General features: G+C 40.0%; 1 protein-coding gene across 2 annotated transcripts in view; it reads left to right on the top strand.

Annotated features, from left to right (window-relative positions):
- Nucleotides 1-25,958, top strand: part of golim4a (golgi integral membrane protein 4a) — a 108,766-nt gene that overhangs the window by 53,812 nt on the left and 28,996 nt on the right. For both annotated transcript variants that reach the window (XM_043702168.1, XM_043702169.1), the window contains 6 exons: nucleotides 924-977; nucleotides 13,135-13,285; nucleotides 16,455-16,537; nucleotides 18,186-18,269; nucleotides 20,320-20,511; nucleotides 21,293-21,631. In XM_043702168.1, the coding sequence (XP_043558103.1) occupies nucleotides 924-977; nucleotides 13,135-13,285; nucleotides 16,455-16,537; nucleotides 18,186-18,269; nucleotides 20,320-20,511; nucleotides 21,293-21,631 (903 nt within the window). The remainder of the gene's footprint in view (nucleotides 1-923; nucleotides 978-13,134; nucleotides 13,286-16,454; nucleotides 16,538-18,185; nucleotides 18,270-20,319; nucleotides 20,512-21,292; nucleotides 21,632-25,958) is intronic.

Here is a 25,958-nt window from a genome sequence, read left to right as displayed (position 1 = left end):
ATAAGTCCTGCTAATATTTGCTTTCCCAAAATGCAGCACCACACATTTATCTGAATTAAACTCCATCTGCCACTTCTCAGCCCATTGGCCCATCTGGTCCAGATCCTGTTGTAATCTGCGGTAACCCTCTTCAGTGTCCACTACACCTCCAATTTTGATGTCATCTGCAAACTTACTAACTGTACCTCTTATACTTTCATCCAAATCATTTATGTAAATAACAAAAAGTAGAGGACCCAGCACCGATCCTTGTGGAACTCCACTAGTCACAAGCTTCCAGTCTGAAAAACAACCCTCCACCACCACCCTCTGTCTTCTACCTGTGAGCTAGTTCTGTATCCAAATGGCTAGTTCTCCTTGTAGTCCATGAGATCTAACCTTGCTAATCAGTCTCCCATGGGGAACCTTGTCGAATGCCTTATTGAAGTCCATAAAGATCACCTCCACTGCTCTGCCCTCATCAATCCTCTTTGTTACTTCTTCAAAAAACTCAATCAAGTTTGTGAGACATGATTTCCTATGCACAAAACCATGTTGACTATCCCTAATCAATCGTTGCCTTTCCAAATACATGTACATCCTGTCCCTCAGAATTCCTTCCAACAACTTGCCCACCACCAACATCAGGCTCACTGGTCTATAGTTCCCTGGCTTGTCCTTACCACCCTTCTTAAACAGTGGCACCACATTTGCCAACCTCAACTCTTCCAGCACCTCACCTGCCGGAATGTACCACTGTATCAATAATTATCTGAATTTGACTCACTTATTATAAATAAGCCTTGATTTGGCTTTTACTTGTTATGTCCCTTTTATTTTGTTACTTTGTTTGGTTTTGATAGTAATCTCATCAATAATATTTGTGTTAAAAATGCCAACAGCATGTCAAGGTAGGTTTCTCAGTTTTAATTTCTGTTTTACAGCAAGATTCCAGTAACCGATACAGTGCACTTAGTATCCAACACAAAATGATGAAGGTAGGTGCATTGATATTTGGTATCAAATCTTAGTTACAATATCTTTGAGCAAATGTTGCCAAATTATTTCACTTTTGCCAGTGAAAGATTCTGACGTAACAGTATATTACGCGTATGTTCAACATAAATTTGGTGCCTTAAATGCACACTGTTACATTGAATACACAGATTTTAAGAGTTCCTTTTATATCCTTGTAGTTTCACTGCAGACTTGAAAAACTATTCAAGATTACAACTTGGAATCTTCTGAATTATTATTCTACATAATGTATAATTGTGGCTTTCCTTGTGAATAACTAACAACTTTATATATTCAGTGCCATAAATACAGTAGATGTCATGATTAATGTTAATAATGGAAAGTAGAATTTTTCATGAAGGGAAAGACTTTTTTATATTAAAAGTCAAAACACTTCAGACGTCTGAAATAAATCAGAAAATATTGCCAGTGCTTTGCATTGCCCTTTCTGAGCTCCACAACAAATGTGGACAGAGATAGAGTTAACACTCCAAGTCAATTACCATGAAGTAACTCACCGCATGTGGTACATATTATACTGAGATATATCAGCTTTCCAGCTTTTGAGAATGATATTTGTTAAAAATGTTGCATGCCCAGATTTACATAAAAGTAAAATGTTGCTGATGCTGTAATTCTGGGCATAAAAATAGAAAATGCTGGAGAAACTCAGCAGGTCTGGGAGCATCTTTGGAGAGATAAACACAGTCACATTTCAAGTTTTTCACTATCTGATGAAGTGTGCATTCACTCTGAGCACACTATTTGAGTTCAGCTCTATGATCCATGTTTGGACCAAAGCTATCATTAGGTCAGTATTTGTGTGTTCCTGGCAGAACCCAAACTGAACATAATTGAGTAGGTTGTTCTTTTGAAAGTTCTGCTTCATAATACTGTCAAAGACCCTTCCATCATTTTGCTCATTGTTGAGGGTAGGCTGATAGGGTAGTAATGGCTGAGTTGGATTGGTTCTGTTTTTTACGTAAGGACAAATGTGATCAATTTTTTGCATTTTTGGGTAGGTGGCAGTGTTGTAGCTATACTGCAACAATTTGACCAGAGCATGGCTTACTATGAAGTGCAAATGTTTACTACTGTTGTCTACATTACTACATCAGGGGATATGTGAGTGAAGTAGACACAATCAGGTTATAATCTTTCTCATTTAAATCTGAACATTATTTTCTCTACTTATTACAAAATGGCTCCTCGATCAATAGAAAAAATAGATTTGATTTGCATGATTAAATATTTTAAAATGTCCTTTCTCTGTTTAGTATCTGAAAATTGCTTATGCATAATCAACCTTTTCAGTAAAGTATTCATTGTCTCAAGTCTGATAAAACTGAAATGGAAGCAGGCTCATCTGATGTTAAAATTGGTACCTATATTCAACTCATTTAAAATTCAGATGGTTTTACTGTAAGGCAGAGTCTTTAGCAGGTTGCATTTTCATAGTAATGTTGGATGAAAGTTTTGAAATCTATTTTTTAAATGTAAACAATTTCTGCATGTTATATAGGTTTGTTATTTTGATTTAATTAGATAGATGTGCCTGGGTTTGTAGACCCTTAAGAAAGTTTTGTTTCTACAACTGTATTACATAATTATACAATCTCATTGATGATATTTTTGACATCTTAATGTCAAATCTCCTAGCCTCAGCTCAGAAAGCAAAATATTGAGAGACCACTCATATCGATGATGCTGTTTTCATTCCAATTTCGTGTTGTACAATAAGAGGTGTTGCCTTCTTGCAGAAAGATGGATAATGTGATTCCAACATGCCAATTTCTGGCAGAAGCTCAACAGATGCATTAGTGAGGAGTTTTTTTGCCAACATCTCTCGAAATCCTGCTGTGTTCACTATGCCTTGTGAACAGGCAACAAGAAGACCCTTGCAGAATTTAGTGGAAAACTTAGTTAAATTATGTAACTCAATACTTGAATAAGCTGTCAGACTCCCAACAGTGATTTTAACTGTGACTCAATCAAACAAGTTGTTCGGGATTTTCAATGTCAGGGAAGTCGATCCAAGATTAGAGCCTGCTATTTAAGGTAAGTTTCATTCTTTATTGGGCAAGGAGGAAGAGAACTGCTGTTCAGGGATTTGCAATGAAAGTTGAGCTGAGCTTTGTCACATTCAGGGCTGCAAAACTTTCCTGAAAACCTCTCTTTTAGTACAGACTTCCTTTGAGCTGAAGGTTTGCTCCTTCTTGTGATAACCACTGCTTTCTGATAGCTTCAGGTAGATTACTAACCACAGTATAATTGCCCTGGGGACATACTGTTGAGATTAAAGTGGTGTGCCTCACTTTCTGTTCATGCTCACCTGGATCCCAGGCAACTCACAAAAGGGACTTTGTTTATTTGCATATCATCAAAAATGGCTCAAAGGAATGTTAGATGGAATCAACCATTTTTCATCATGTTATTCTTAAAAACTACAGGTGGAATTTTTCCATCCCTGAATGATAAGGAGAGTGGCAAATCAGTTGGTAAAATCTGGTGATACCAGAAAGTTGAGATTCTCAATATCAAGAATAAAAGTCCCATTTTGCTCCAAAGGTTTCAATGAGGAGATGTGAATCTTGCTTGTAACCTTAGCAAGGCCAACTTGAATTGACATCTCATTGTTACCTAATCTCACCTCATTTATATACATGATTCGGAGATGCCGGTGTTGGACTGGGGTGTACAAAGTTAAAAATCACACAACACCAGGTTATAGTCCAACAGGTTTAATTGGAAGCACGCTAGCTTTCGGAGCGACGCTCCTTCATCAGGTGATTGTGGAGGGCTCGATCGTAACACAGAATTTATAGCAAAAATTTGCAGTGTGATGTAACTGAAATTATACATTGAAGAATTGATTGTCTGTTAAGCCTTTCATCTGTTAGAATACAGTGATAGTTTCACTTCTTTCATGTGTAAATCACAAAACCCTTTTTTTTAAAGTTGCATTCTCGGGTTAGCTGTTAACAATGGTGATGAATGGTGAAAGCTAGTGTGCTTCCAATTAAACCTGTTGGACTATAACCTGGTGTTGTGTGATTTTTAACTTTGTAACAATCTAAACATCAGGTCATAGACAGAGAACACAGGGGGCTAACAGCTTATCTCTCCACGCTTCAGGCTCTCTGCCTTTATTCCTGATGAAGGGCTTTTGCCCGAAACGTCGATTTTGCCTGTCCTCGGATGCTGCCTGAATTGCTGTGCTCTTCCAGCACCACTGATCCAGAGATAGTTACATCACACTGCAAATTTTTGCTATAAATTCTGTGTTACGATCGAGCCCTCCACAATCACCTGATGAAGGAGCGTCGCTCCGAAAGCTAGTGTGCTTCCAATTAAACCTGTTGGACTATAACCTGGTGTTGTGTGATTTTTAACATTTATATGCAGTTTGCTATTTTCCCAGGCATTGGAGAGAAGCTACACGGCAACAATTTCTTACATGAAACTCAAAGCAGGTATCTGGCAACAGCAGCGCACCACTTGATTTTCCTAGTGTCCATTTTGACCAGCATGCCATCATCTCAGAGCACACATACCCTCCATCCACAGAGTTGGGCATCAGACACACGCCAACCTCACAACATCATTATGTCACATGGTAGCACTTATAACTGACTTTATTGCTGCTGATTAGGAACTCAGTGGCATTATCCATTGCAATACTGTTGCCAGGCCACTTTGTGCATTGGGACAGGCAATCAGCTCGTGCATCATCCGAGGGAACATCTCCGGCTCTTCACTTGCTCTCTTAACAATAACTCACTTTGTGTCTAATTGGATGTTCACAGCATCTCTGCCTTGCCTTTTTGTGCATTGTCACTCATTCAGAATTTATAGCGTCATGGTACTTCTGCCTTACCTTATCTTGTAATGTAGACATAAAACTGGGCACGTCAAGTTAGCAGACATGTTGCTGTATGGCACTGTGCTACATCAATGTCAGATCTGTAGCGTGTGCCAGCAGCTTATGTGGCAAACACACTGCCTGTGCTTCAACTAAATGGCCATGTCTGAAAGTGTACAGGGAATAGTCCTCAGCTGAATCTAGGGGGACTGCTGTCAGTCAGCAATTCCCAGCACAGTCATTCAAGGGCAGCCTCAATCTCAGTTTAGGGGGTTGGAAGTATTCTTGGGATGCTTGGGGCGATCAGGGTCAATAATATCCTAACAGTTTGAGGAGTGGGCCACAGTTAGTCCCATAGGTCCAGTTCACTGAGTCTGGAGATTGGACAGTTGAGGAGTTGCACAAAGTTCAGTCAGGGTCTCGTAAGTCATCAGTTCGGACTGACCTTCTAAGTTGGTCAGGTGGTGGTCAGTCCTATTCACTGAAACTCAAGGAGGGATGGCAGTGTGGAGTGGTGGATATTATCGGGGCCATTGCTGTGCAAGTTGTGGAAGTCAGTTGTGGGGATTGGAGGCAGCATGCTGGGGTACAAAGGAGACAATAACTTTGAAGAGGGCAACTCACTCTTTAGGAGTAGGAGACAGTAGAGCATGGGAGAACAGGGGTTACTGCAGGAGGAGACTCATCAATGGTTACCACTACAATGACAAGGGTGAATAGTGCCTGTGGCTCAAGGGATAAAGTGGGAAGATGAGCAGTTAAGTAAAAGGATTGAGTGGGAACATGGGAATTTCAATCTTGAAAGGGTTGACATGGAAGGCAAAGCAGAAAGGAACATGAGGTTTGAGGGGGCACCAGGATTACCAGGCTGAGCTTGTAACTTTCGCTCCAAAGTGTGACTTGTGTTTCCTTCATTCTCATCCAGATTGCAAATGCACAATCAAAATATTAAATGCCTGTCACTAGACCAGGAGTGAGTGGAGTAAGATTTTTTTTATATCTCTCGGGGAGCTGGCTCTACTTGGAGTGATGCAATGTCCTTTAAAGGCCTAAAGCATGATGAACAGATACTAACAGATTAAAGTCATCTGTTGTAACAGAATCCTGGAAAGAAAACATCATGCATTAACCAATTACATTGACTAAAACTCCTGCTCACACGCAGTCTTCACCGTTTCATTGATCATTTCAAATTAATCCAAGTAAAAGTTGTGAAGCACTAGTAATGTCAGGTGAGCTGTAAAGATTCACCTAAGTTCCACAATTTAGAAACACATTTCAAGGTCTTATGGTCTGCACAGGTCCAGGAGCTGCTAAGCTCTCACCTTTCTTGGGAAAAGATGGGTATTAGGGCTGAGGGGAGAAGATCACATCTTCCCTATGACATTTACAATTGCCTACGTTTTGTGAGCCAAACGACTTAAGAAGCATATATCTGAACAGGTCTATGGCATAAATGGTAGAGACATTCAGTTACCTTTCTTGTTCGGGTCCTCCATGTCCCAGTGTTTAGAGGATTATATTTAAATGTAATTTCTGTGTACTGTGACTGCTGAAAGATCAAATTCCCGAGAACCTGCATTGTTTCTGATGTGGCTCACATAGACTGTTTGGAACTGACCCCAGTGTATCCAGTTAGAGAAGCTGCAATCTCAGTAGCCACTGCATAAAGAGTGTTTCCATGAATGGATGATGAACACATACCTCTGGAGGTGCAGGACGAGTATCAACCTCTAGTTGATGTGGAGAAGCCTCCAAGTTCAGAGCTTCAAGCAGAAGATGCCCCTGTAATGCAGCAAAAGTACAGCAGGCCCTCAGTCACTAATCTTCCATGGAATGCTGTTGAAAGAGGGCCAGTGGTACTATACTCTGTTTAGAGTTTGCGCTCAGCTCACCATGTCCTGCTGCTCAGGTTACCTACCGTGGTATAGTTTCTTCCACAGGGCCATGAGATATCTCCTCAATATGAGGTTTCCATGTGGGTAATAACTGGGGGTTCATTGCAGTGCAGCACAGATGGAGGACACCACTACATCCGTGGATGGTCTGCTCCAGACAACTGAAGAATGCAATAAGGCGATATGATGGATGATGAGGATTCGTGAGATCTCCAGCATTGCACTGAGTAAGAAACAAGAACTTTTTTCAGAAGGAAGCGTATCTCCAGCATCCAACAGCACAGCAGTGTCAGCCAAAGTAATCCAGGCAAGATTTCTTTGTAAACCTTATTCAATGGAACTGAATTGCATGAGGTCATCTCTCATGAATTGTCAATATTTTGATGCTAAGCACTACTGGCCTTACTGATGGAGTTTAGATTGGTGTGACTATCTGGCAGACAGTGTGGATGTCTGACCTGGATTTACATAGCAGCTGCCAGTCTGTCCTTGGAGCATGCTAAATCCAGCATGGGACAGATGGCGTTAGCAGACTCCTCCAACCTTTGATCCAGTTTCTCAAGTGTCTTTAACAAAACAGCCTGTTGCTCCTATGTCAGCTTGTGCATTTTAATGAAGTTGTTGATGGCTGACACCATGGGGTCCTCTTCTGCTGGCGGATGAACAAGTGCCTAGTCTCCAGCGGTGCTCAGTCCACTGGCGACCTGAGCCTTGAATCCTTGGACAGGATACGGGAGACAGCCTTATTGGTGCTCCGTTTGAGGGAGCTGTAACTTCTTCCTCAAAGGTGGAGAAGGAGATGTTGGCCAGAGAGGCAGCTCTCTTCAGGGTAGAGACTGTGTGGGTGCTGCTGGTGTGTGTAGATTATTAGACAGTGACTCTGATGAAACAGGGGTAGAATTCTGGTCATGACTGGGGAAGCATGTCACATGAGAATGGTTTTTACTTGTTTGCCCGGACATGGAGGTCTCAACATCACTATCTGATCAGTCGTAGTCTTCTCCTCCCAAACTTCTCTCTTTGTAGAGGGTGAGCAGAGGAATGCTAGGTACTTCATCACCTAATCTCTCTCTTTCAGGCCTGTTGTGCATCCTTTTCTCCTGCAAAAAGACAAAGCGAGGGACTGAGTGAGGTGATAGTGGCATAGTACAAGCAGAGGTTGGTGAATCTATGGAATTCTCTGCCCTAGAGGGCTATGGAAGTTGACTAAGTTCAAGATAGAGTTGGATGGATTTCTAAATACTAATGACATCAAGGTAACTTTGAAACTAATGAGAGTGTGGAAATATGACATTGAGGGAGATGAGTAGCCAAGATCTAGAATGCTGGAGCTAGCTCAAGGGCTGAATGGCCTATTCCTGTTCCTACATTCCTAATTATACAGTCAGAGGGTCATAGAGATATACAGCATGGAAACAGACTTTTCAATCCAACTCATCCATGCCGACCAGATATCCCAACCTAATCTAGTTCCATTTGCCAGCACTTGGTCCATATCCCTCTAAACCATTCCTATTCATATACCCATCCAGATGCCTTTTAAATGTTGCAATTGTACCAGCGTCCACCACTTCCTCTGGCAGCTCATTCCATACATGTACCACCCTCTGCGTGAAAAAGTTGCCCCTTAGGTCCATTTTTAACTTTCCCTCTCACCCTAAACCTATGCCCTCTAGTTCTGGACTCCCCCACCCCAGGAAAAGACCTTGTCTATTTACCCTATCCTTGCCCCTCATGATTTTATAAACCTCTATGAGGTCATCCCTCAGCCTTCAACGCTTCAGGGAAAACAGCCCCAGCCTGTTCAGCCTCTCCCTATTGCTCAAATTCTCCAACCCTGGCAACATCCTTGTAAATTCAAGGGCTTGATTTATTATTTTAAACTGTGTTTTCCATCTGCTAAAGCCTACAGTGGTTCTTGGATAAGCAAGATTTCAATTTTAAAGTTCCTGTCCTTGATTTTAAATCCCTCTGTGACTTTTTCCACACTAGGTCTATAATACTCCCTTGCCCAACGATCCTCTAAGTGAATTGCACACACCTAATTCTGGCCACTTGAACAGCCCCAATTTTGATTCTCTAATCATAGACTTTTCTACTTTGAGCTACAAGCCCTATACTCTGGAATTCCTTCCCTACGCCTCTCTACCTTTTGTCCTATCTTTCCTCTTTTCAGAAACTCTTTGGAACCTACATCTTTGACCAAGCATCTGCTCTTTTACCACATCTCTTGCAAGTTCTGCATTTTGTTTTGTAATGCTTCTGTGCAGTGCCTTTGGACATCTTATTTAGTTGAAGCTGCTTAAATATTGCAAGTTATTGCTTTTGTCAATCAACATTTTTACTTGAACAAGTCAGCTTTTAATTTTTATTTCATAAGCAATTGGTTTAAACAAGATCATATTATTGTTATAGCTTCTGTCTACACACTTGTTTAATTGACTCCTGTTCATATCATCATTTAAAATAATATAAACTATAAATTCATTACACATTATGTGTGGGTTTATAATCAGATATGGTCAGGATTAACAATAACATGAAATTGTATAAGTTTCCATAGTGAGCCTTGAACCCACGCCATTCTGATATACTGGCAAGTTTAATATCCGTGGCCTGAGGCTAACAACAGAAATAGTTATTAGATTTTAATTCTATGTTTACAACATCTATTATAAGGAGAATAGCCTGCAGACAGATTAAAATTGTAGAGAATTGATATGAAGTATCAGGAAAAACCATGAAAAACAGCTAACATACAATCTGCTGATATTTATAGCAATTAACACATGAAGTTTGATTGTGAGATTGTATATAAATAATTTTACGTGGACGTAAAACAGCAAATGGAAGATGTTTACCATTGTAAAATATGATTCCAAGTAGAGGATTTAATCTGTCAATGCGAGTATCAAAGAAGCATACAAAATAGAAAAGGCCTTTCAGCCCATGAAATCTAGACTGACAATAACTACACTGAATCTACACTCATCCTACTTTCCAGCACTTCGCCCATGGCCTTGAATGTTATGAGATAATATATAATAAAGGAAATCTTCTGATACGTGTTGTACATCTCTATGACTCTATGACATTCATACCAAACATTGACTTTTCCCTCTTCCACTTTATTTACAAAATGTGTCTACATTCCAGTGCCTCCTTTTCAGCCAATGCTGTACTACCTTTTCAGATCCTGGCTTCACCCTTTTCACTAGTTGACGTTTCTCGCATTGACTAGAAACTCTAGCTGATCTACCTGACATAAACCTTGTCATGTACCAAAACATCTCATGCATGACTACATTAGTAGACAACCTAGCAAAAAGCATCGGTAGAGCTGTTTGAGGAATTATATTACAATAATTAGGGTAGCTACAAACTGCACTTATCAGAGAGTTTAGAGAGGAAGTACCTGAGCATGTAGTGAAATGTAGGAAAGAAAGGAAATGTGACATTTATATCAACATTATAAAATATACAGGAGCATCTTATTGCCAACAGTAATAGAGCGGACCATATCTGATCTGCTCGAGAATAGAATAGTCCTTCCATATGAGATAGAGGTTCATCTGCCTCTCCTCCAATCTAGTTTATTGTATCCAGTGCTCCCAATGTGGTCTTCTCTACAATGGGGAGACTAAACGTAAACTTAGGAAATGGCTAACCGAGCATCTCAGTCAGACCTGCAGGGGCCAACTAGACCTCCCAATCACCGTCCAATTTGATTCTCCTTCCCACTCCCTTTCTGACATGACCATCCTTGGCCTGCTCCATTGCCACAATGAATCAAACTACAGATTGGCGGAACAACACCTCATCTTCCGCCTGGGCAGCCTACAGCCCGGAGGACTCAACATTGAGTTCTCCAATTTAAAATAACCTCCCTCCCCATCTCCCGACTCCCTTCCCAGCCACTCCCCTCACTTCCATTCCTCTCATTGATCTTTCCTTCCAGCTACCAACCGGATTCGTTCCTCCAATCGACCTCAACCTGTCTTCACCTATCTCTACTTCACCACCCTGCCCCTCCACCCCCTTTATGTGCAGCTCCCCCCACACCCACCCCCAGTCCTGAAGAAAGGTCACACCCGAATTGTTGATTTGTCCACCTCCTGGTGCTACTTGGCTTGCTGAGTTCTTCCAGCCTCCTGCTTGTATCATAAACTTCTTACATGCCCTTCAGCCCAATAAGTCCACACCGACACCTCTGAAGAATAACCCACCCAGACCCATTCACCTCCCTATTATCCTACATTTATCCCTGACTAAAGCACTTAACCTACATATCCCTGAGCACCAATGGCAATTTAGCATAGTCAATTCACCTAACCTACAAATCTTTGGACTGTGGGAGGAAACTGGAGCGCCCATAGGAAACCCACACAGGCAAGGGGAGAATGTGAAAACTCCACACAGACAGGTGCCCGAGGATGGAATCGAACCTGGTCCCTGGCGCTGTGAGGCAGCAGTACTGACCAATGAGCCACTGTGCCACCCCAATCTTGGAATCCAGCATCGACTGTTTTTTTGTCTTTGAGAATGGGAGTTGGCAGTAGTTGTTGTAGCTCAATACTAATTATAGAATCAGCAGGTACTTCGACTGCACCCAGAGTGGATCAGCTAAAATGCCCAAAAGAAGACTCACACAGCCCTTCTCAAATCTCTGGCACATAATATGTACAAGACCCAGGTTATTAGTCAAAAGCCACACCAAAATAAACACCCAGGTTACCATTGATCAAATTAATAAATAACAGGAAAAGGGGAAAGCAATTTATGCAATTAATTTAGCTACCAGCTGTAATTTCATTAACATCTCTGTACTATCTATTTTCACTCAGAGAAGTTTCAGCAAACCATATCAAAATCTGAAAAGCAATTTGAACATTTTGAGCTTTCAATTTGAGTTGGGATGTTAAGTGAGTGAAATCAGGTTGGCTGCCTGATTTATCATCCTATTGAGGTGTACCATTGGAGTTTAATTTGCCAGGATTGGAAGGTCCCACATTGCTGTGGCCTAGGCAAGTCCAAGTGCATCTTGAGTATTCTGCCAGCTGTGGGGATTGTGTCTGGCGTCCAAATTCATAGCCACCTCCCTCTTGCTCCCTGTGTGAAAATTTCCTTTAGGGGTGCTTGCCTGACTTATAGTAAAGCTTTGGAGTAATTATAGGAGAATGACTACATTTGGACAACTGGAAATAAGCCAAAAATATGGATTAAACTGTAAATTAGATACAGCATGTGTCTAAGCATGCCTTTACAGAATAAATTGCTTTAATAAGATAAATGCAGCTTTACAGTCACTATTTATTGCATTTCTGTAGATAAGAAACTCTGAGATGAAAATTAGCTTTGGAGTTTGTAAATTTAAAACACCTAAGCAGACTTGACATGGTCACAAAAGTAGTAATGATGATGCACACAGAGCAGAAACATACTCTTGAATGACATCAGTTGGAAAAGAAACAAACTCAGTTGAATAATAAGTAAAATAATTTTGTCAAGCATAGATATGCAACTGGTCCAGTTGCAGTTGTGGTTTCTCATGGTAACTAAGAGGTCTGCCTCTTGACATGGATTGTTCACCAGTAACATGATAATGAGACTATATTGATATAGGAGGATAGCAACTTGAACTTCACGCACCAGTTGTTTATCAACAGATTGGTTGTTGTATGTAGTGATTGTAACAAGGTCAGCCAGGTGGTCCTCATGGAATATGAGTTCCCTGACTGGGGCTGTTAACTGGTCTAATGAGGGAGCCCTGGCTGGCAGATATAAACAGGAGTGTCAGGGGTTCTGCTCCCTCTGAGAGCTGGCTCTGAGGGAGCTGGATCAGTGCCAAAGACTTTCCATGTGTAAATAAAGAGTGATTTAGTGATGGGATACTGGCTTCTGTGGAGTTATATCATTTTATGTTACTGTGTATGTGTCGGATTTGTGAGTTTACTGTCATTTATGTGATAATATAAGGTAGAGGAAAAGACAGAAAATGGCCTACTTTTATGTTTCTTAATAAAATACTCTTCAAGCTTATTAATTTAGTCAGACATGAGTCACTAGATTCTTACAGATCTCTCTTCTGGTACGTTATGAATATTACTTATTTCATTTGGTGTACACACCTTCATTACTATGACATGTGGTGACTGAGCAAATAAAATGGTAACCATTCACATAGTGACCTTGCCTTATAAGCAAATTGCAGAGGTTTTGCCTTTTGCTAGGAATTCAGAAAATTTGAGAAATAGTAGAGACTCAGTGCAACCAAACTGATACCATTTTTCAGTGACTGGACACTGACAGAAACCTTATAAATTTTCCAGAGTCTTTGTACTTGCCTTTCCCAACTAAGCCTCTGCTTTCTCTGTACAGAATCAACACGAAGATCTGCGAAAACAATATAGTGACCTACATGAGGAACATCTAAGACTTGGAGAGGACCACAATAGAGCAATGAGTGAGCACAACCGGCGATACCTCAGCCTTCAACAAACTAAGGAGCAGGAGATTTCTAAACTGAAAGGTAATATGAGAATTCAATTACAGTGAGAAGGCATTTTGCCTCACAGTTGGAGCAACCAGCTGGTGGAAAAGAATTGTTTGGTCCATTCTGGAAGATATCAGTTTCCATTCCAGTAATGGCCAAATGCTCTGCTCCACTTGATTTCCACCCACGCAGTGACAGTGATAATTTACCTTTGGTACTATTAGAGAATTGTTTTAATTCTCATTTCTTGCATTTTGAATGCAGATTTCATTGAAAACAAATTCAAATGTGTAATGAAACTGTGTTGTTTGCTCATGCTTTCCTTCTTTCACTTTCTCCAGCCCATTTCTTTCTGACTCCATTAAAATGCTCATTCATCATTTTGTCTTCAAATCTAAAGAATGACACTGTCTTCAATGTTAGTCTGGCCTGCCGTTTTTGCAGATGCTGACACGACTAATAGGCCTTCCTAAAATTTTCTGTTATTGTTTCTGATGTCCAGATTTCTCAGATTTTTCATTTAATTGTATTCCTTTAAAAGTTTGCAAATAGCTTATATGGGTAACCAACTTGGTGCAAATTTTACTGTTTTCAGTGGCCTTGTAAATCTCTCCTTAGCTCTTTTGCACACTATTAGTTTACTGATAAACTATCTTCAAGAGATTGAGATTTTAATAGTTGTCATGTTAGGTATGTTGTTTATATAACTTGTATTGCCTCAATCACAGTATTACGTACGAGGTCATTTGGAACTCACATCATTGATTTGCAAATGCCAATGCAAAATTGAACTTCCAAGATTCAAGTCACTGTTCTTCTATATTTTATGTATATTACTGAATTTTATACTTGAGCAGTTTTCAAATAGTGTCACTTGTTAAATTATCAGATTAAGAAACACATTAGATGATACTGCTAATCCCAAAGGTATTAAGTATTTTGAACTACCTCACTCCTTACTTGGATCATTTGGCATCCTTAAATATTTGACCTGGAGAACAAAATTTTAAAATATCAAGAGAGCTGAAATGGATAGTTCTTAAAAAGGTTGTGACACGTGATTATTCTCCGTTTATCAAGCTCAAATGAGTAGTCAGGATCATTGATTAGATCTTCAAATATCACATTCCACCAACTGAAATGCTAGTCAGCTCATTAGAAGGCCATCACTCACCTACCAATTATCTCTTTTACTTGGGGCATTTGCCTAATATTCATATTCTTCACTACACCCTCACACAGTTAACACCATTGTAAGCCTCACACCCTTGTCTCACAACGTACACAAACTGCCATCTATTCAGCTATTCAGCCATCATGGTCACATAAGCAAGAAGATCGTACAACAGTCACTGCTATACATTTCTGTCTTGTGGGATAAGGAGGCACACCTCCAGAGCCAGCAGCAGAGGGAGAACTACATTTGCATCATCTTACCCCTAAGCAAGGAGACAGTATTGGCCATTATTAAGGCGCCCAATGCTGAGGCAGTGAAGATGGCAATTACCTTAATCTTCCTTCTCAGATGCACTTCCATCATATCTACAAGCTGTAGATGGTATATGCATCTCTTACTTTTTCTCATTGCCTGCACTATGACCTTATCTTTAGCGACTTTTTCTTTCAGAAACCTAAAACATCCAACATGCTTAGGCAGTGAATAAACAGCAAGAATCCAGTGATAGCGAAGATGCATCGTCATTCATTTTCGTGCTGTCTCCCACCAGCTCAGTATGTAATTTAGAGGATAGATCAGAGGTAGAATCTGCATGTGATGAGTCACTGGGTATAAAGGGGCTGCGGCTAGGACTAGGGACAAGGATAGAGGCCAAGATCGCAAATGTTCTGCTGGAGAGAACTCAGATGAGCACTTGGATGGAATCGCCCATAGAAGAAATGGGTGTACATGCATAAATACTTACCACATTGGTAGACCTGCTTGAAGCTTGTGATAACAGTCAAGGAATGTAGAAGTCTTGCGCCAACTCACAGGTGTTTGTGTAAAACTTGCAGTCTGTCCTTTTCAGACAGAAATTATGTCAAAATCAATTATCACATTTGTGGACTCAACTATGTACTGATTGATATTACAGCACAATCAACAGTCATCCAACATCTGAGTACAAAAGTGGAACTTCAAACTTGTGAAAGCTTAGTCCACTGCTGTCACGGCTGTAGTTTTCAGTGTGGAAAGAGAGTCACATAGTGCATTAATATTTCTTGAACACATTATAGGGTTGCAAAGATACCTAGCAATGACTGCATGGTGCATTTACTTGTTGTCCTCTTGTGTAGAGATGGCATTTGCCCTTTTACTCCTTGAATCTCACCAATGTCCTTGCTCCTACCTGATAGCTGCTTTGCTCTGACTCCTTCCTTCCATGACATGTTGCAGTCCACAGCCAGTGCATCTGGATCCAGTTTTGCTTCAGATCTTCAAGGTTATCTGCAGTCACCTTCATTGAGAGACATCGGTCTTTTAGCCAACTATTGAAATTCACTCTGTAGGAGCACTAGGGCAGGCAAAGCACACAGAAGACAAGCATCAAAGGTGTGTGCTGAATTGATTTATTGATTTTTTAAAAAATGAATGGCATGAATTAATTAATACATTTGATTATTGAATTTCTCAAAAGATTCTTGTGCTTTTTGGTGTTCCAAGCAGGATGCTACCTTGTGTTTCCATTTAAGGGAGTTGCTGCTAATGCATGATCTGACACACCACCCCCTGTGTCCTTTCCAACTTGGAAGAAATTATGGCAAGTGCAAAATAAAAGATAGAACATAAAATGTTCTCACGCTGTAAAAGCTCAAAAAAATTAATCAACAACTGATCTGAAAGTAGGGTTAATCACTTTATGTAGGGTAAGTTGGGGGAAACTAAATGAGTGTGTTGGCTGGAGCAGCTCATTCATCTCTTTCTTGTTGTCAAGTCAACATTGTGCGATGAGTGATGTTAGGACTTTATGATTGCCCTGCTTTGCATAATTCGAACTTAATACCAGTTCCCTCATCTGTACAGCACCCAATGCAATTGACTTAGAGGATGCATGTCTGTTAATATCACACAGAAAAAAGTGCAAATGAACTCAATTTCTAGTCCACATTGCTTAAGAAAACAGAAGTAAATTTTAATTTTATCATATCTTCAAAGTTAATTTAATAAAGTGGAGCTGCAACTTACCTGAAGCATCTGTGTCCACAGAGAATATTTACAATCTACTTGAAGAGAACAAAAAGTTGAGGAAAGCTCATCAGGATGTCCATGTTCAACTCCAGGACGTGAGGGTAAAGTCAAGTTTGTACTTATCAGCTTCACTTGTATGATACTCACTGTTTTTGACATGATGTAGACAACAACATAATAAGTGAACTTCTAGATGATTAATACAGAGGATTGCCATTGTCAATGTTTGAATTGTCTTGTCTTGTAAAAAACTAGATTTGGTGAGTATGTTGTCATTTACACTTGGTGTATAATTGCTAAGGAAGGACTGCAATGTGCTATGTCCACAAAAACAGAATTTTTGGAGTTTAAGGGATTGGTTTGTCCAGTGAAAAAACCACCATCATCTCTGAAACTTGAGTTTGAATGCAGCTTAGACCAATGTGATGAAACAGATGTCTCTGCATTGGTTGTAAGGATTGTGCATGAATTGAATTTGAGCAATTTTGGCCAAGTCTGTTTGTTCACAAGCTCATAAAACAATTGTATATCTACTTTGTGACTAAACTGTCAGTTTTCTTCCTCTATCAGTTAGTTTGGTGTGATTTTTCTGCATTTCTGTATCAGATGGGAACAAGGTAAAATGGTTCAGTGAGAATGTAGGCATAGCGAGCACTGTAATATTCCTGCCACTATCTGCTATCAGTATTTATATTTTATTACAAATTACAAACAAACAGTTTACAAAAAACATTTACAGCTGTACATAAGAGACAGCAATGTTACAAGGGAGAGGAGCAGCAAAGCTAGGCCCCAAACCCTACCATTCAACCATTTTACAGGGAGATGAGGACAAACCTCAAATCCCAGTTCCACGTATGACAAGACAGTGACAATGACATTTGTACATTAGACAATACCGTTACATACAAAAGTGCAGACAATACAGACCCAGCAAGCCCCCGCCCCTCCCACCTTCCGACCTGCTATCAGTATTTTTTTTTATTTTTTTATTTTATTAAACAAATTACAAAACAGTTTACAAAAAAACATTGACAGCTGTACACAAAAGACAGCAATTTTACACGGGAGAGGAGCAGCAAAGCTAGGCCCTGAACCCTACCGTTCAACCAATTTACAGGGAGAGGAGGACAAACCTCAAATCCCAGTTCGACATATGACAAGACAGTGACAATGACATTTGTACATTAGACAATACCGTTACATACAAAAGTGCAGACAATACAGACCCAGCAAGCCCCCGCCCCTCCCACCTTCTGACCTGCTATCAGTATTCTGGGATGAGTGTGAAATGGGATTGGTGGGGTGATGTTTGTATCTGAACAGCTCATGCAAATTTGCTTCATATAATGAGATAGCATCTGATGCTAATTTGAAAAGCAATGGGCAAGGCATGCCACCACTTACAACACATGCTATATGTCCACTAGTACTACTTTAAAATTAACCAATCAGATGAGGGTGCTATTGGCTGGACCAGTGTTTATTGTGCATTCCTAGTTAGCCTTGAGAAGGCCCTGGTGAGCTGTATTCTTGAACTATAACAGTCCATTTGCTGTAGATAGATGCTTTGGATATTGGGGGAGTCTGTTCCAAGATCTTGACACCAGAACATGAAGGAATAACAATAAATGGCAAGTCAGGAAGGCGAGTGACTTGGGGGGGAAGTTGAATTCTTGATAACTTGACAATGTTTTACTTATTAGTCAATGTAACCAAAAGTGTAATATTCTTTCTTTTTTTTCTTAGCAATTGCATAAAAACTTATTGTTGCAACATGACCAGCTACAAGTGACTTTAGAAGACCACAAGAACTCATTATCAGCTGCACAGGTGAGAACGGTAATGAAAAATTATAATTTTGGACAGAACAAAAATCTGAAGTGATACTGTCACTAGGCTATTAATCCAGAGACACAGTTAATGTTCTGGGCACCTGGATTCATGACGGATGTTGAAATTTGAATTCAATAACAATCTGGAATAAAGTGTAATGCTGATCATGAAACAGTCATCGATTTTGGGAAACAACAATCTGTCCTTTAGGCAAGGAAACTGCCTTTCTTACCTGGTCTGTCCTACACGTGACTCCAGAAACCCAGCAATATGATTGACTCTTAACTGGCCTCTGGGCAAGTTATGGATGAGCAATAAGTGCTAACCAAAGATACTCACATCCTGAGAATGAATTTCTAAACTTTGCAACTGAAATGTTGAATTCTGTCTAACCTCTGTGTGCTTTCTTGGCATTCTGGACAAGGGCATTTTGCAAAAAAAACCTTCACATTTACTTCCCTGTGTATAAACTGCTGAAATTACATGTGTTGATCTAAAAACATTTTTTAAATTGTTGGATCTGTTGCATGTTCTTTTGTTTACAGTTGCTTCTCCAAATTCATGCATGTTGAAGAATTAGTGCCACCTTGCCATGGCATATTTGATATAGAGGATTCTTGTATTCTCATATAGGGGATTTCTATATATTTAATATTTTATGTGTAGATCAGGAGGTTATTTCTATTTTGTTTCAATATTTCTTTCTAAAGCCTTCTGCCCCTGCTTTTGAACTATTGATGTAGTTGGTTGTTTTTTGAACTCTGCATATGGCTGGCAGCTAGTACTGTGTATAATTAAACCATTGCTCCTGGCCAGAATGGAAATGATTCAATAAATTCCACTTGTGATAGACCAACAGCTTAATCTGCAACTACTCAATTTATTACATAAAACAAATACTGTAATAGAAGTCTGGGAAATTGCTCAAGTCATGAGGGCAGCATTTCAGATAGTACAGGTTCAAGAGTGTGGAGCTGCAAAAGCACAGCCAGTCAGGAAGGGCTTATGTTCAAAACGTTGATTCTCCTGCTCTTCGGATGTTGCCTGACTGGCTGTGCTTTTTCAGCACCACTCTCTCGACTCTGATCTCCAGCATCTGCAGCCCTTACTTTCTCCTTTCAGATAATACAGTTGATCTCAAGTTGGGACTGCTTCACCAGAGGCAATGCTTTTTGTTTAGATACCCATAGATCATATGGTCGACACAGCTCCTGTCTCATGACCCCAGTAAATGTCTCTCTTTTTTCATTGATCAATTTTCATTTCCGTAATTATGACAAATGCTGTAGACAGCTGTCCAAATGAGTTGGGAGTGTCAGAAACCCTTAAAGAAACAGCCACTGTGTGATTGGTAGAAGGTAGACAGGTGTTTGTGGGAAGGAGAGCCACAAAATCAGTTATACAGCTTTTTATGACTTTTTCTTCAGTTGCATGGAGTAATTCTGTTTAGGACTGTTGGCTCAGCTGCTCAATGCTCAGTTCCACAGATTCTCAGTGGAGGCAAAAGGAATGTATAACCATTGACTTCAATACCCATTGGCTACTCCAGGCCATGGATATCAAAGTTTGTGCTACTGATCACGATCTAGTGCCCTTTGTGAAGGATAGTATGGCCATCGCTGTGATGTACTGTGCCCTTCCATTCAATCTTCTCATGCTGTGGTCAGAGAGTCTGCCAACATTCACTGCCTATGTTTCTAGGAGTGTTTCTTTTACAAAATTACTGACATGTGTTGAGGCAGCATAAACATTATGAGTGCAATAACCTCCTTTGGGACATGATTCTATGAATATACTTTGATGTAATGTCATGTTCTGTAGATAAGAGCTGAAAATGTCTTGCTGGTAAAGCACAGCAGGTCAGGCAGCATCCAAGGAACAGGAGAATCAACGTTTCGGGCATAAGCTCTTCCTGATGAACACATTTTCAGGTCTGATCTCCAGCATCTGCAGACCTCACTTTCTCCTCCATGTTCTGTAGATAACCCTTACACTTGTTTTGAATTTGTTGCCCATGACATACATGACTTTATGGTTTAAATTACAGGCTCAGGTTGAAGAATATAAGCAACTAAGAGAAACCTTGAACAAAATGCCCAGCCTAAGACAAACTGAACAAAAGCCACCTTCCAATGCAGAGAAATCTCAGCAAGGTGTTGCTGAGCCTTTGCAATATCACAACAAGCTGGGAGCACGAGACCAGATTGCATATAGAAGTGAAGATAACCAGCATAATGAGGTATGTCAAAGTGTGACTGAAATAGAGAGCAAAATTGAATTACATTTCTTTTTTGAGTGAAATAGCAAGGTCTACAATTGAACTATGAATTTATAATCCTTGTAAGTGGTACCTCCAGCAGCAGGTGGCGATGGTGAGGGAAGACACTGAGCAGGGGAGTTTGAGCAGTTGTGCCAGGACCTGTAGAGCCAAGTGGCAATGGTGAGGGAGGGAAGCTGGAGCAGTTGAATGGATCCTATCTGAAAAGTGGGTGACTTAGGGGAAAGCAAGGCTCATAGTATGATGGAACAGATAATAAGTTCTTCAACCCAATGTAAACCATAGGCCTCTTTCCATGTAAATATTGTAAATACATCCTTGTTTAACCCTAATTTCCCTTAATAGTTATAATGACCTGATGTTTCATGGTCTTTGGGCCATCTGTGTTTTCAAATCTCACCTCCCTGATGAAAAGTTGTAAAAAAAAATAGACAACACTAAAAACAACCTTTCGGCATTGAGAGAAAAAAAAATTGGGGGTGATAGACTGGTGTGAACTCCATATGTTGTGCCAGTGTGTTTGCAGCTGATGACTGCTTAAAGGATTGTATTCCTTTTGGAATAACATCCATTTGTGGACAAACCAATCATTGAAGCAACTGTATCCGAAATGTCTTTTTAAAAGTACAATCTTAATATTTAATAGACTTTTTTTAGGTCTTAAAGGAATGAAGAACTGTGGATAGGCCAAGGGAGCGGAATCAAGGCACTAAATAAAATTACATGTTTCTGTCTGTTTAAGAATAAAGGTGTGCAGCTACATGGTAATCTCATGAAGAATGATGACACTAAAATAAGAGGAGATAATGAAGAAGTAGAAGAGAGACAATATACTCAGCATGAAAACTGGCAAAGGAATGATCATCAAGCACATTCAGATTTGCATAATCAAGAGTATGAATCACAGGAGCACCATCATGAATGGGAACAGGAAGGAAAAGAAGATCCGACAGTGGACCACACAGAGCTCCATCGGCAACATCGTGAGGAAGAAGAAACTGAACATCATTTGATTCAAAATCAGGACAATGAAAATTACCACACAGAGGAACAAGACCCAGCCAGAGGCAGTCCATCCGAGGTAATACATAATAACTCTGTAACTAATTGCTTATAAAACTGCAAAGATTGGCTTCAATTCTATCCTTCACCAACTGGCTTTCTGGAAGAGAACAATACATCTATAAATGATACAATTTACACTGCCTAGCCTTTGTGACATTTACTGTTATACTTTATAACAATTATATTTGTTAAATTATTTGAATTGTTTAAGAACATAAGAAATAGGAGTGGGATAGGCCATCTGGCCCTTGTCGATCCTGCTCTGCCATTTGATAAGGTCATGGCTGATCTTTTCATAGCCTCAGGTCCACTTATCCACCCTCTCACCATAACCCTTAATTCATTTACTATTCAAATAATTATCTATCTTAGCTTTAAAATCATTTATGGAGGAAGCTTCAACTACTTCATTGGGCAGGAAATTCTATAGATTCACAACCCTTTAGGTGAAGAAGTTTCTTCTCAATTCAGTCCTAAACCTGCTCCCCCTAATTTTGAGGCTATGTCCTCTTGTCCTAGTTTCACCTGCCAGTGGAAACATCCTCCCTACTTCTATCCTATCAATGCCCTTGATAATTTTACATATTTCTATAAGATCCCCCCCTCATTCTTCTAAATTCCAGTGCATATAATCCTTGTCTACTCGGTCTCTCCTCACAAGCCAGCCCCCTCAACTCTGGAATCAACCTAGTGAACCTCCTCTGTACCCCCTCTAGTGCCAGTACATCCTTTCTCAAGTAAGGAGAACTTGTAGAAAATAATTTTTGGAGCAGGTGGGTGAGTACAGTCGAAGCCCAAGACTAACCAGGCTCATATTGAGGCTCCCCTTTCTTATATCACTTGGAGGGAAATTTGCAATTGATGGTGTTCTTTGCAGCTGCTGCCCTTGTCCTGCTTGCAAGTCACAGATTTCAAAGGTGTCGCTGCAGGAGTTTTTATTGTCCATGTTGTATATAGTACACAATTCTGTCAATATGCATCAATCATGGAGTGATCAATTCTTAAGGTACCGGATGAAGTACCAGTCAAGGGAACTGCTTTATTCTGATGGCATTGAGCCTTTTGATTGTTATTTGCGGTGCATTCATCTGGGTAAGTGGAGAGTATTCCATCACACTCCTGACTTCTACCTTCAGATGGTAGACAGACACGAGGGAGTAAGATAGATGAGCTACTTGCTGAAAAATTCCCATCCTTTGACCTGTAATCACAATATATGGCTGGTCCACTTTGGTTTCTAGTCAGTGGTAACCCCAGAATAGTAAAACCACTGATCGCCAAGGTAGGTGGTTAAAGTCACGTTTGTTTGATCATAGCCTGGCATTTGAAGTGCAGAATTGATACTTTCTGTTGATTGGTTCAAGCCTGAATAGTGTCCAGATCTTGCTGCATATGAACCCAGATTGTTTCAGTGTCTGAGGAAATGCAAATGATGGTGAACATTGTGCAATTGTCAGTTAACATTGTCTCTTTTGTTCTTGTAATGGAAGTGAGGTCATTGATGAAGTTGGTTGTGTGTGGGACACTACCCTGCAGAACTTTAGTAGTGATGTTCTGGGAATTTAACATTAGAATTTTAGAATTAGGCTTTTTTATGACATGTACTCAACTACAGTGATACAAGAGTACAGTGAAAAGTATATAAAGGTACCGAGGTACAAAATCTTAGGTATAGAATGGAAAATAAAGAAATGCTTGCAACAACTGTGACCATCTCCTATTTCGTGAGGTGTAACTCTCAAAGTATAGGGGGTTCCCCCCCGATTCTTATTGATTCCAGTTTTGCTAGGACTGCTCGATGTCTCACACAGTCAGCTGCTTTTTTGATGTCAGGGATAGTCACTCTGACCTCAGCCATCCATTAGATTATAATAGGTCCCTTGTTTGTAGACAGGCTTTACCAGACTGATCTCTTTCCTCACTATATCCCTGGGTCCACCCCCTCACCTTACTCGTTTACATTCTCCCAAGCAGCTCTAGTAAATCTCCCTGCCAGTATATCCTGGTACAATCTAATCCAGGTACAATTCATCCTTCTTATGCAGGTCATTTCTACCCCAGAAGAGATTCCAATGATCCAAAAATGTGAACCCTTCTCCACGCACCAGCTCCTCAGGAACACATTCATCTGCTCTATCCTCCTATTCTTCTATCCTCCCCTACCCTCACAAGCTCGTAGCATTGGAGTAATCCAGATACTACTACCCTCAAGGACCTCCTTTTTAAAATCCTGCCTAACTTCCTATACTCTCCTTTCAGAATCTTATTTTTTTCCCTTCCTATGTCATTAGTTCCAATGTGTACAACAACATCCTGCTGGTCCCTCTCCCCTTCTCAGAATATTCTGCACTCTCTGTATGATATCCTTGATCCTAACACCAGCGAGGCAACATACTATTCTGATTCCTCGCTATTGGCTGCAGAAACATCAGTCTGTGCTTCTGACTAGAGAGTCCTCTATCACAATCGATCGCTTGGAACGTGAGGTATTCCTTGTCCCATTAGGCCCAGTCTCGATACCAGAAACTTGGCAGTTCATGCTACATTCTCCTGAGAGTCCATCACCTCCTATATTTTACAAAATAGCAGACTTGTTTGAAATAGGGATAACCACAAAAGACCACTCCACTACCTGCCTCGCTCCCTCTCCTATCTATCCTGGAGGTAACCCATCTACCAGACTGTATCTCCGGTTTCTCTCCCTTCCTACAACTATCACCCAAGATACCCCATAGCTCCTGTAAATTCCTCATGACCTCTAACTACTGCTCCAACTGATCCATGCGATTTGATAGGATTCACAACCAAACAACTTATTTCAGACATAATCCCCCACAGGAAGAGCACATCATTCTATCAAAGGCCATCTTTGCACCTTAATAAACTGCAGACCTACAAAATAGCACAGTCTTACTGCTGTTAAAAAGAACAACTCTACTTATGTTTTACATTTTTAAAATTTCATCCAAGAGACAGATCTCAATAAAACATATAACCAAAAAGAACCCAGTCTACTCGCTATTGTAGATTTACAAAGTAAAAGAACAACAGGGTTACACTTAAAAAGATTAATTAATAGATTTCACTGTGCCATCACAAAATGTTTAACCAGTCACACTGAAAAATGACTTCATGTTTCTTTATTCTGGATTGACCAAACCCAATTGCATTAGAGGAGAAAGTGAGGACTGCAGATGCTGGAGAACAGAATCGAAGAGTGTGCTGCTGGAAAAGCACAACAGGTCAGGCAGGGTCTGAGGAGCAGGAGAAAGCCAATTTGACTGTACATCAACTTGGTTCTATATTCACTTTAACATCTTTTTAATTTTTAGGTACATCAATGGTACATTTAACTGGAATAAATAGACACACCATGATTTTCTTGAAAGATCGTATTAATTAGAATGTTTTATAAAACATTTCTGAATGCCCAAGCAGTTCAGTAATTTATCATCACTCTGTATCTCTGCTTTGCTTGTAAGTGGCAGAGGAGGGCAGCAGAGTAGTAACAAATTGTTTTATAACACAGTCCTGTTCTGATAAATGAGTGGAAGTATTATCCTTATTTGCTTTCTACGTTTATTTAATTTTGTGCTGTATGCATCCCTAAATTAGTGCTCTTTCTATGTAGCATACATTGTGTGGATTGCTGACTGTCCTTTCAAAAACATTACCTTTTAAAAATGAACAGCATGTCAGGCAAGATATTTTTGCTTTACAGGCTATCCTGTTTAAAAGATACCATTGCAGAAGATTTATGTTATGCCATTAGGATTTTACAATAATCATTTTGAAGGGCTGCAGACGTTATGGAGGCAAGCACAGCAGGACTTCGTATAGAAAACCATACCAAACAATGGGATGATTTGTACATCAATCTGTTTTTGTTATTTATTGAGGAATAGGTAATAACAGGAGGACACTGCTTTTTAAATTGAACCTTGGGATGTGTAAAATTTCCTGATCAGAAAGGGCCTTGTTATGATGTCTTCTCAAACGTTTGCTGCCCCTTGCTATGCACAACTCTTAGTGCTGCACGAGTGTGTCGAGGCTATCTTCTTAAACCTTAGAATGGAATTTGAGCCCACAGCACTCTGTTGGAGTTGAGAGGGTTGTAAATTAGGCTTAATTGTCACAGGTATGTACATTCTTAACTACAGCTCAGAATGAGCTACAATGTACAGGTTAGAGGAAAAGTTCTAATTGAGTAACACCAATTTGTAATTAACAAAGATATGTTAAGAATGCTGTATAGTTTAATGTCCTGAGGTATGCTTTCAGGTCTAAGTTCATTTTCATCACCATATAAGGATATTTCTTCCAGTACATGCAGTGTGGAGCAC

Source organism: Chiloscyllium plagiosum, chromosome 13 (assembly GCF_004010195.1).
Source record: "Chiloscyllium plagiosum isolate BGI_BamShark_2017 chromosome 13, ASM401019v2, whole genome shotgun sequence".
In the NCBI taxonomy this organism is placed as follows: domain Eukaryota; kingdom Metazoa; phylum Chordata; class Chondrichthyes; order Orectolobiformes; family Hemiscylliidae; genus Chiloscyllium; species Chiloscyllium plagiosum.
This window is presented reverse-complemented; position numbering and strand designations above follow the sequence as displayed.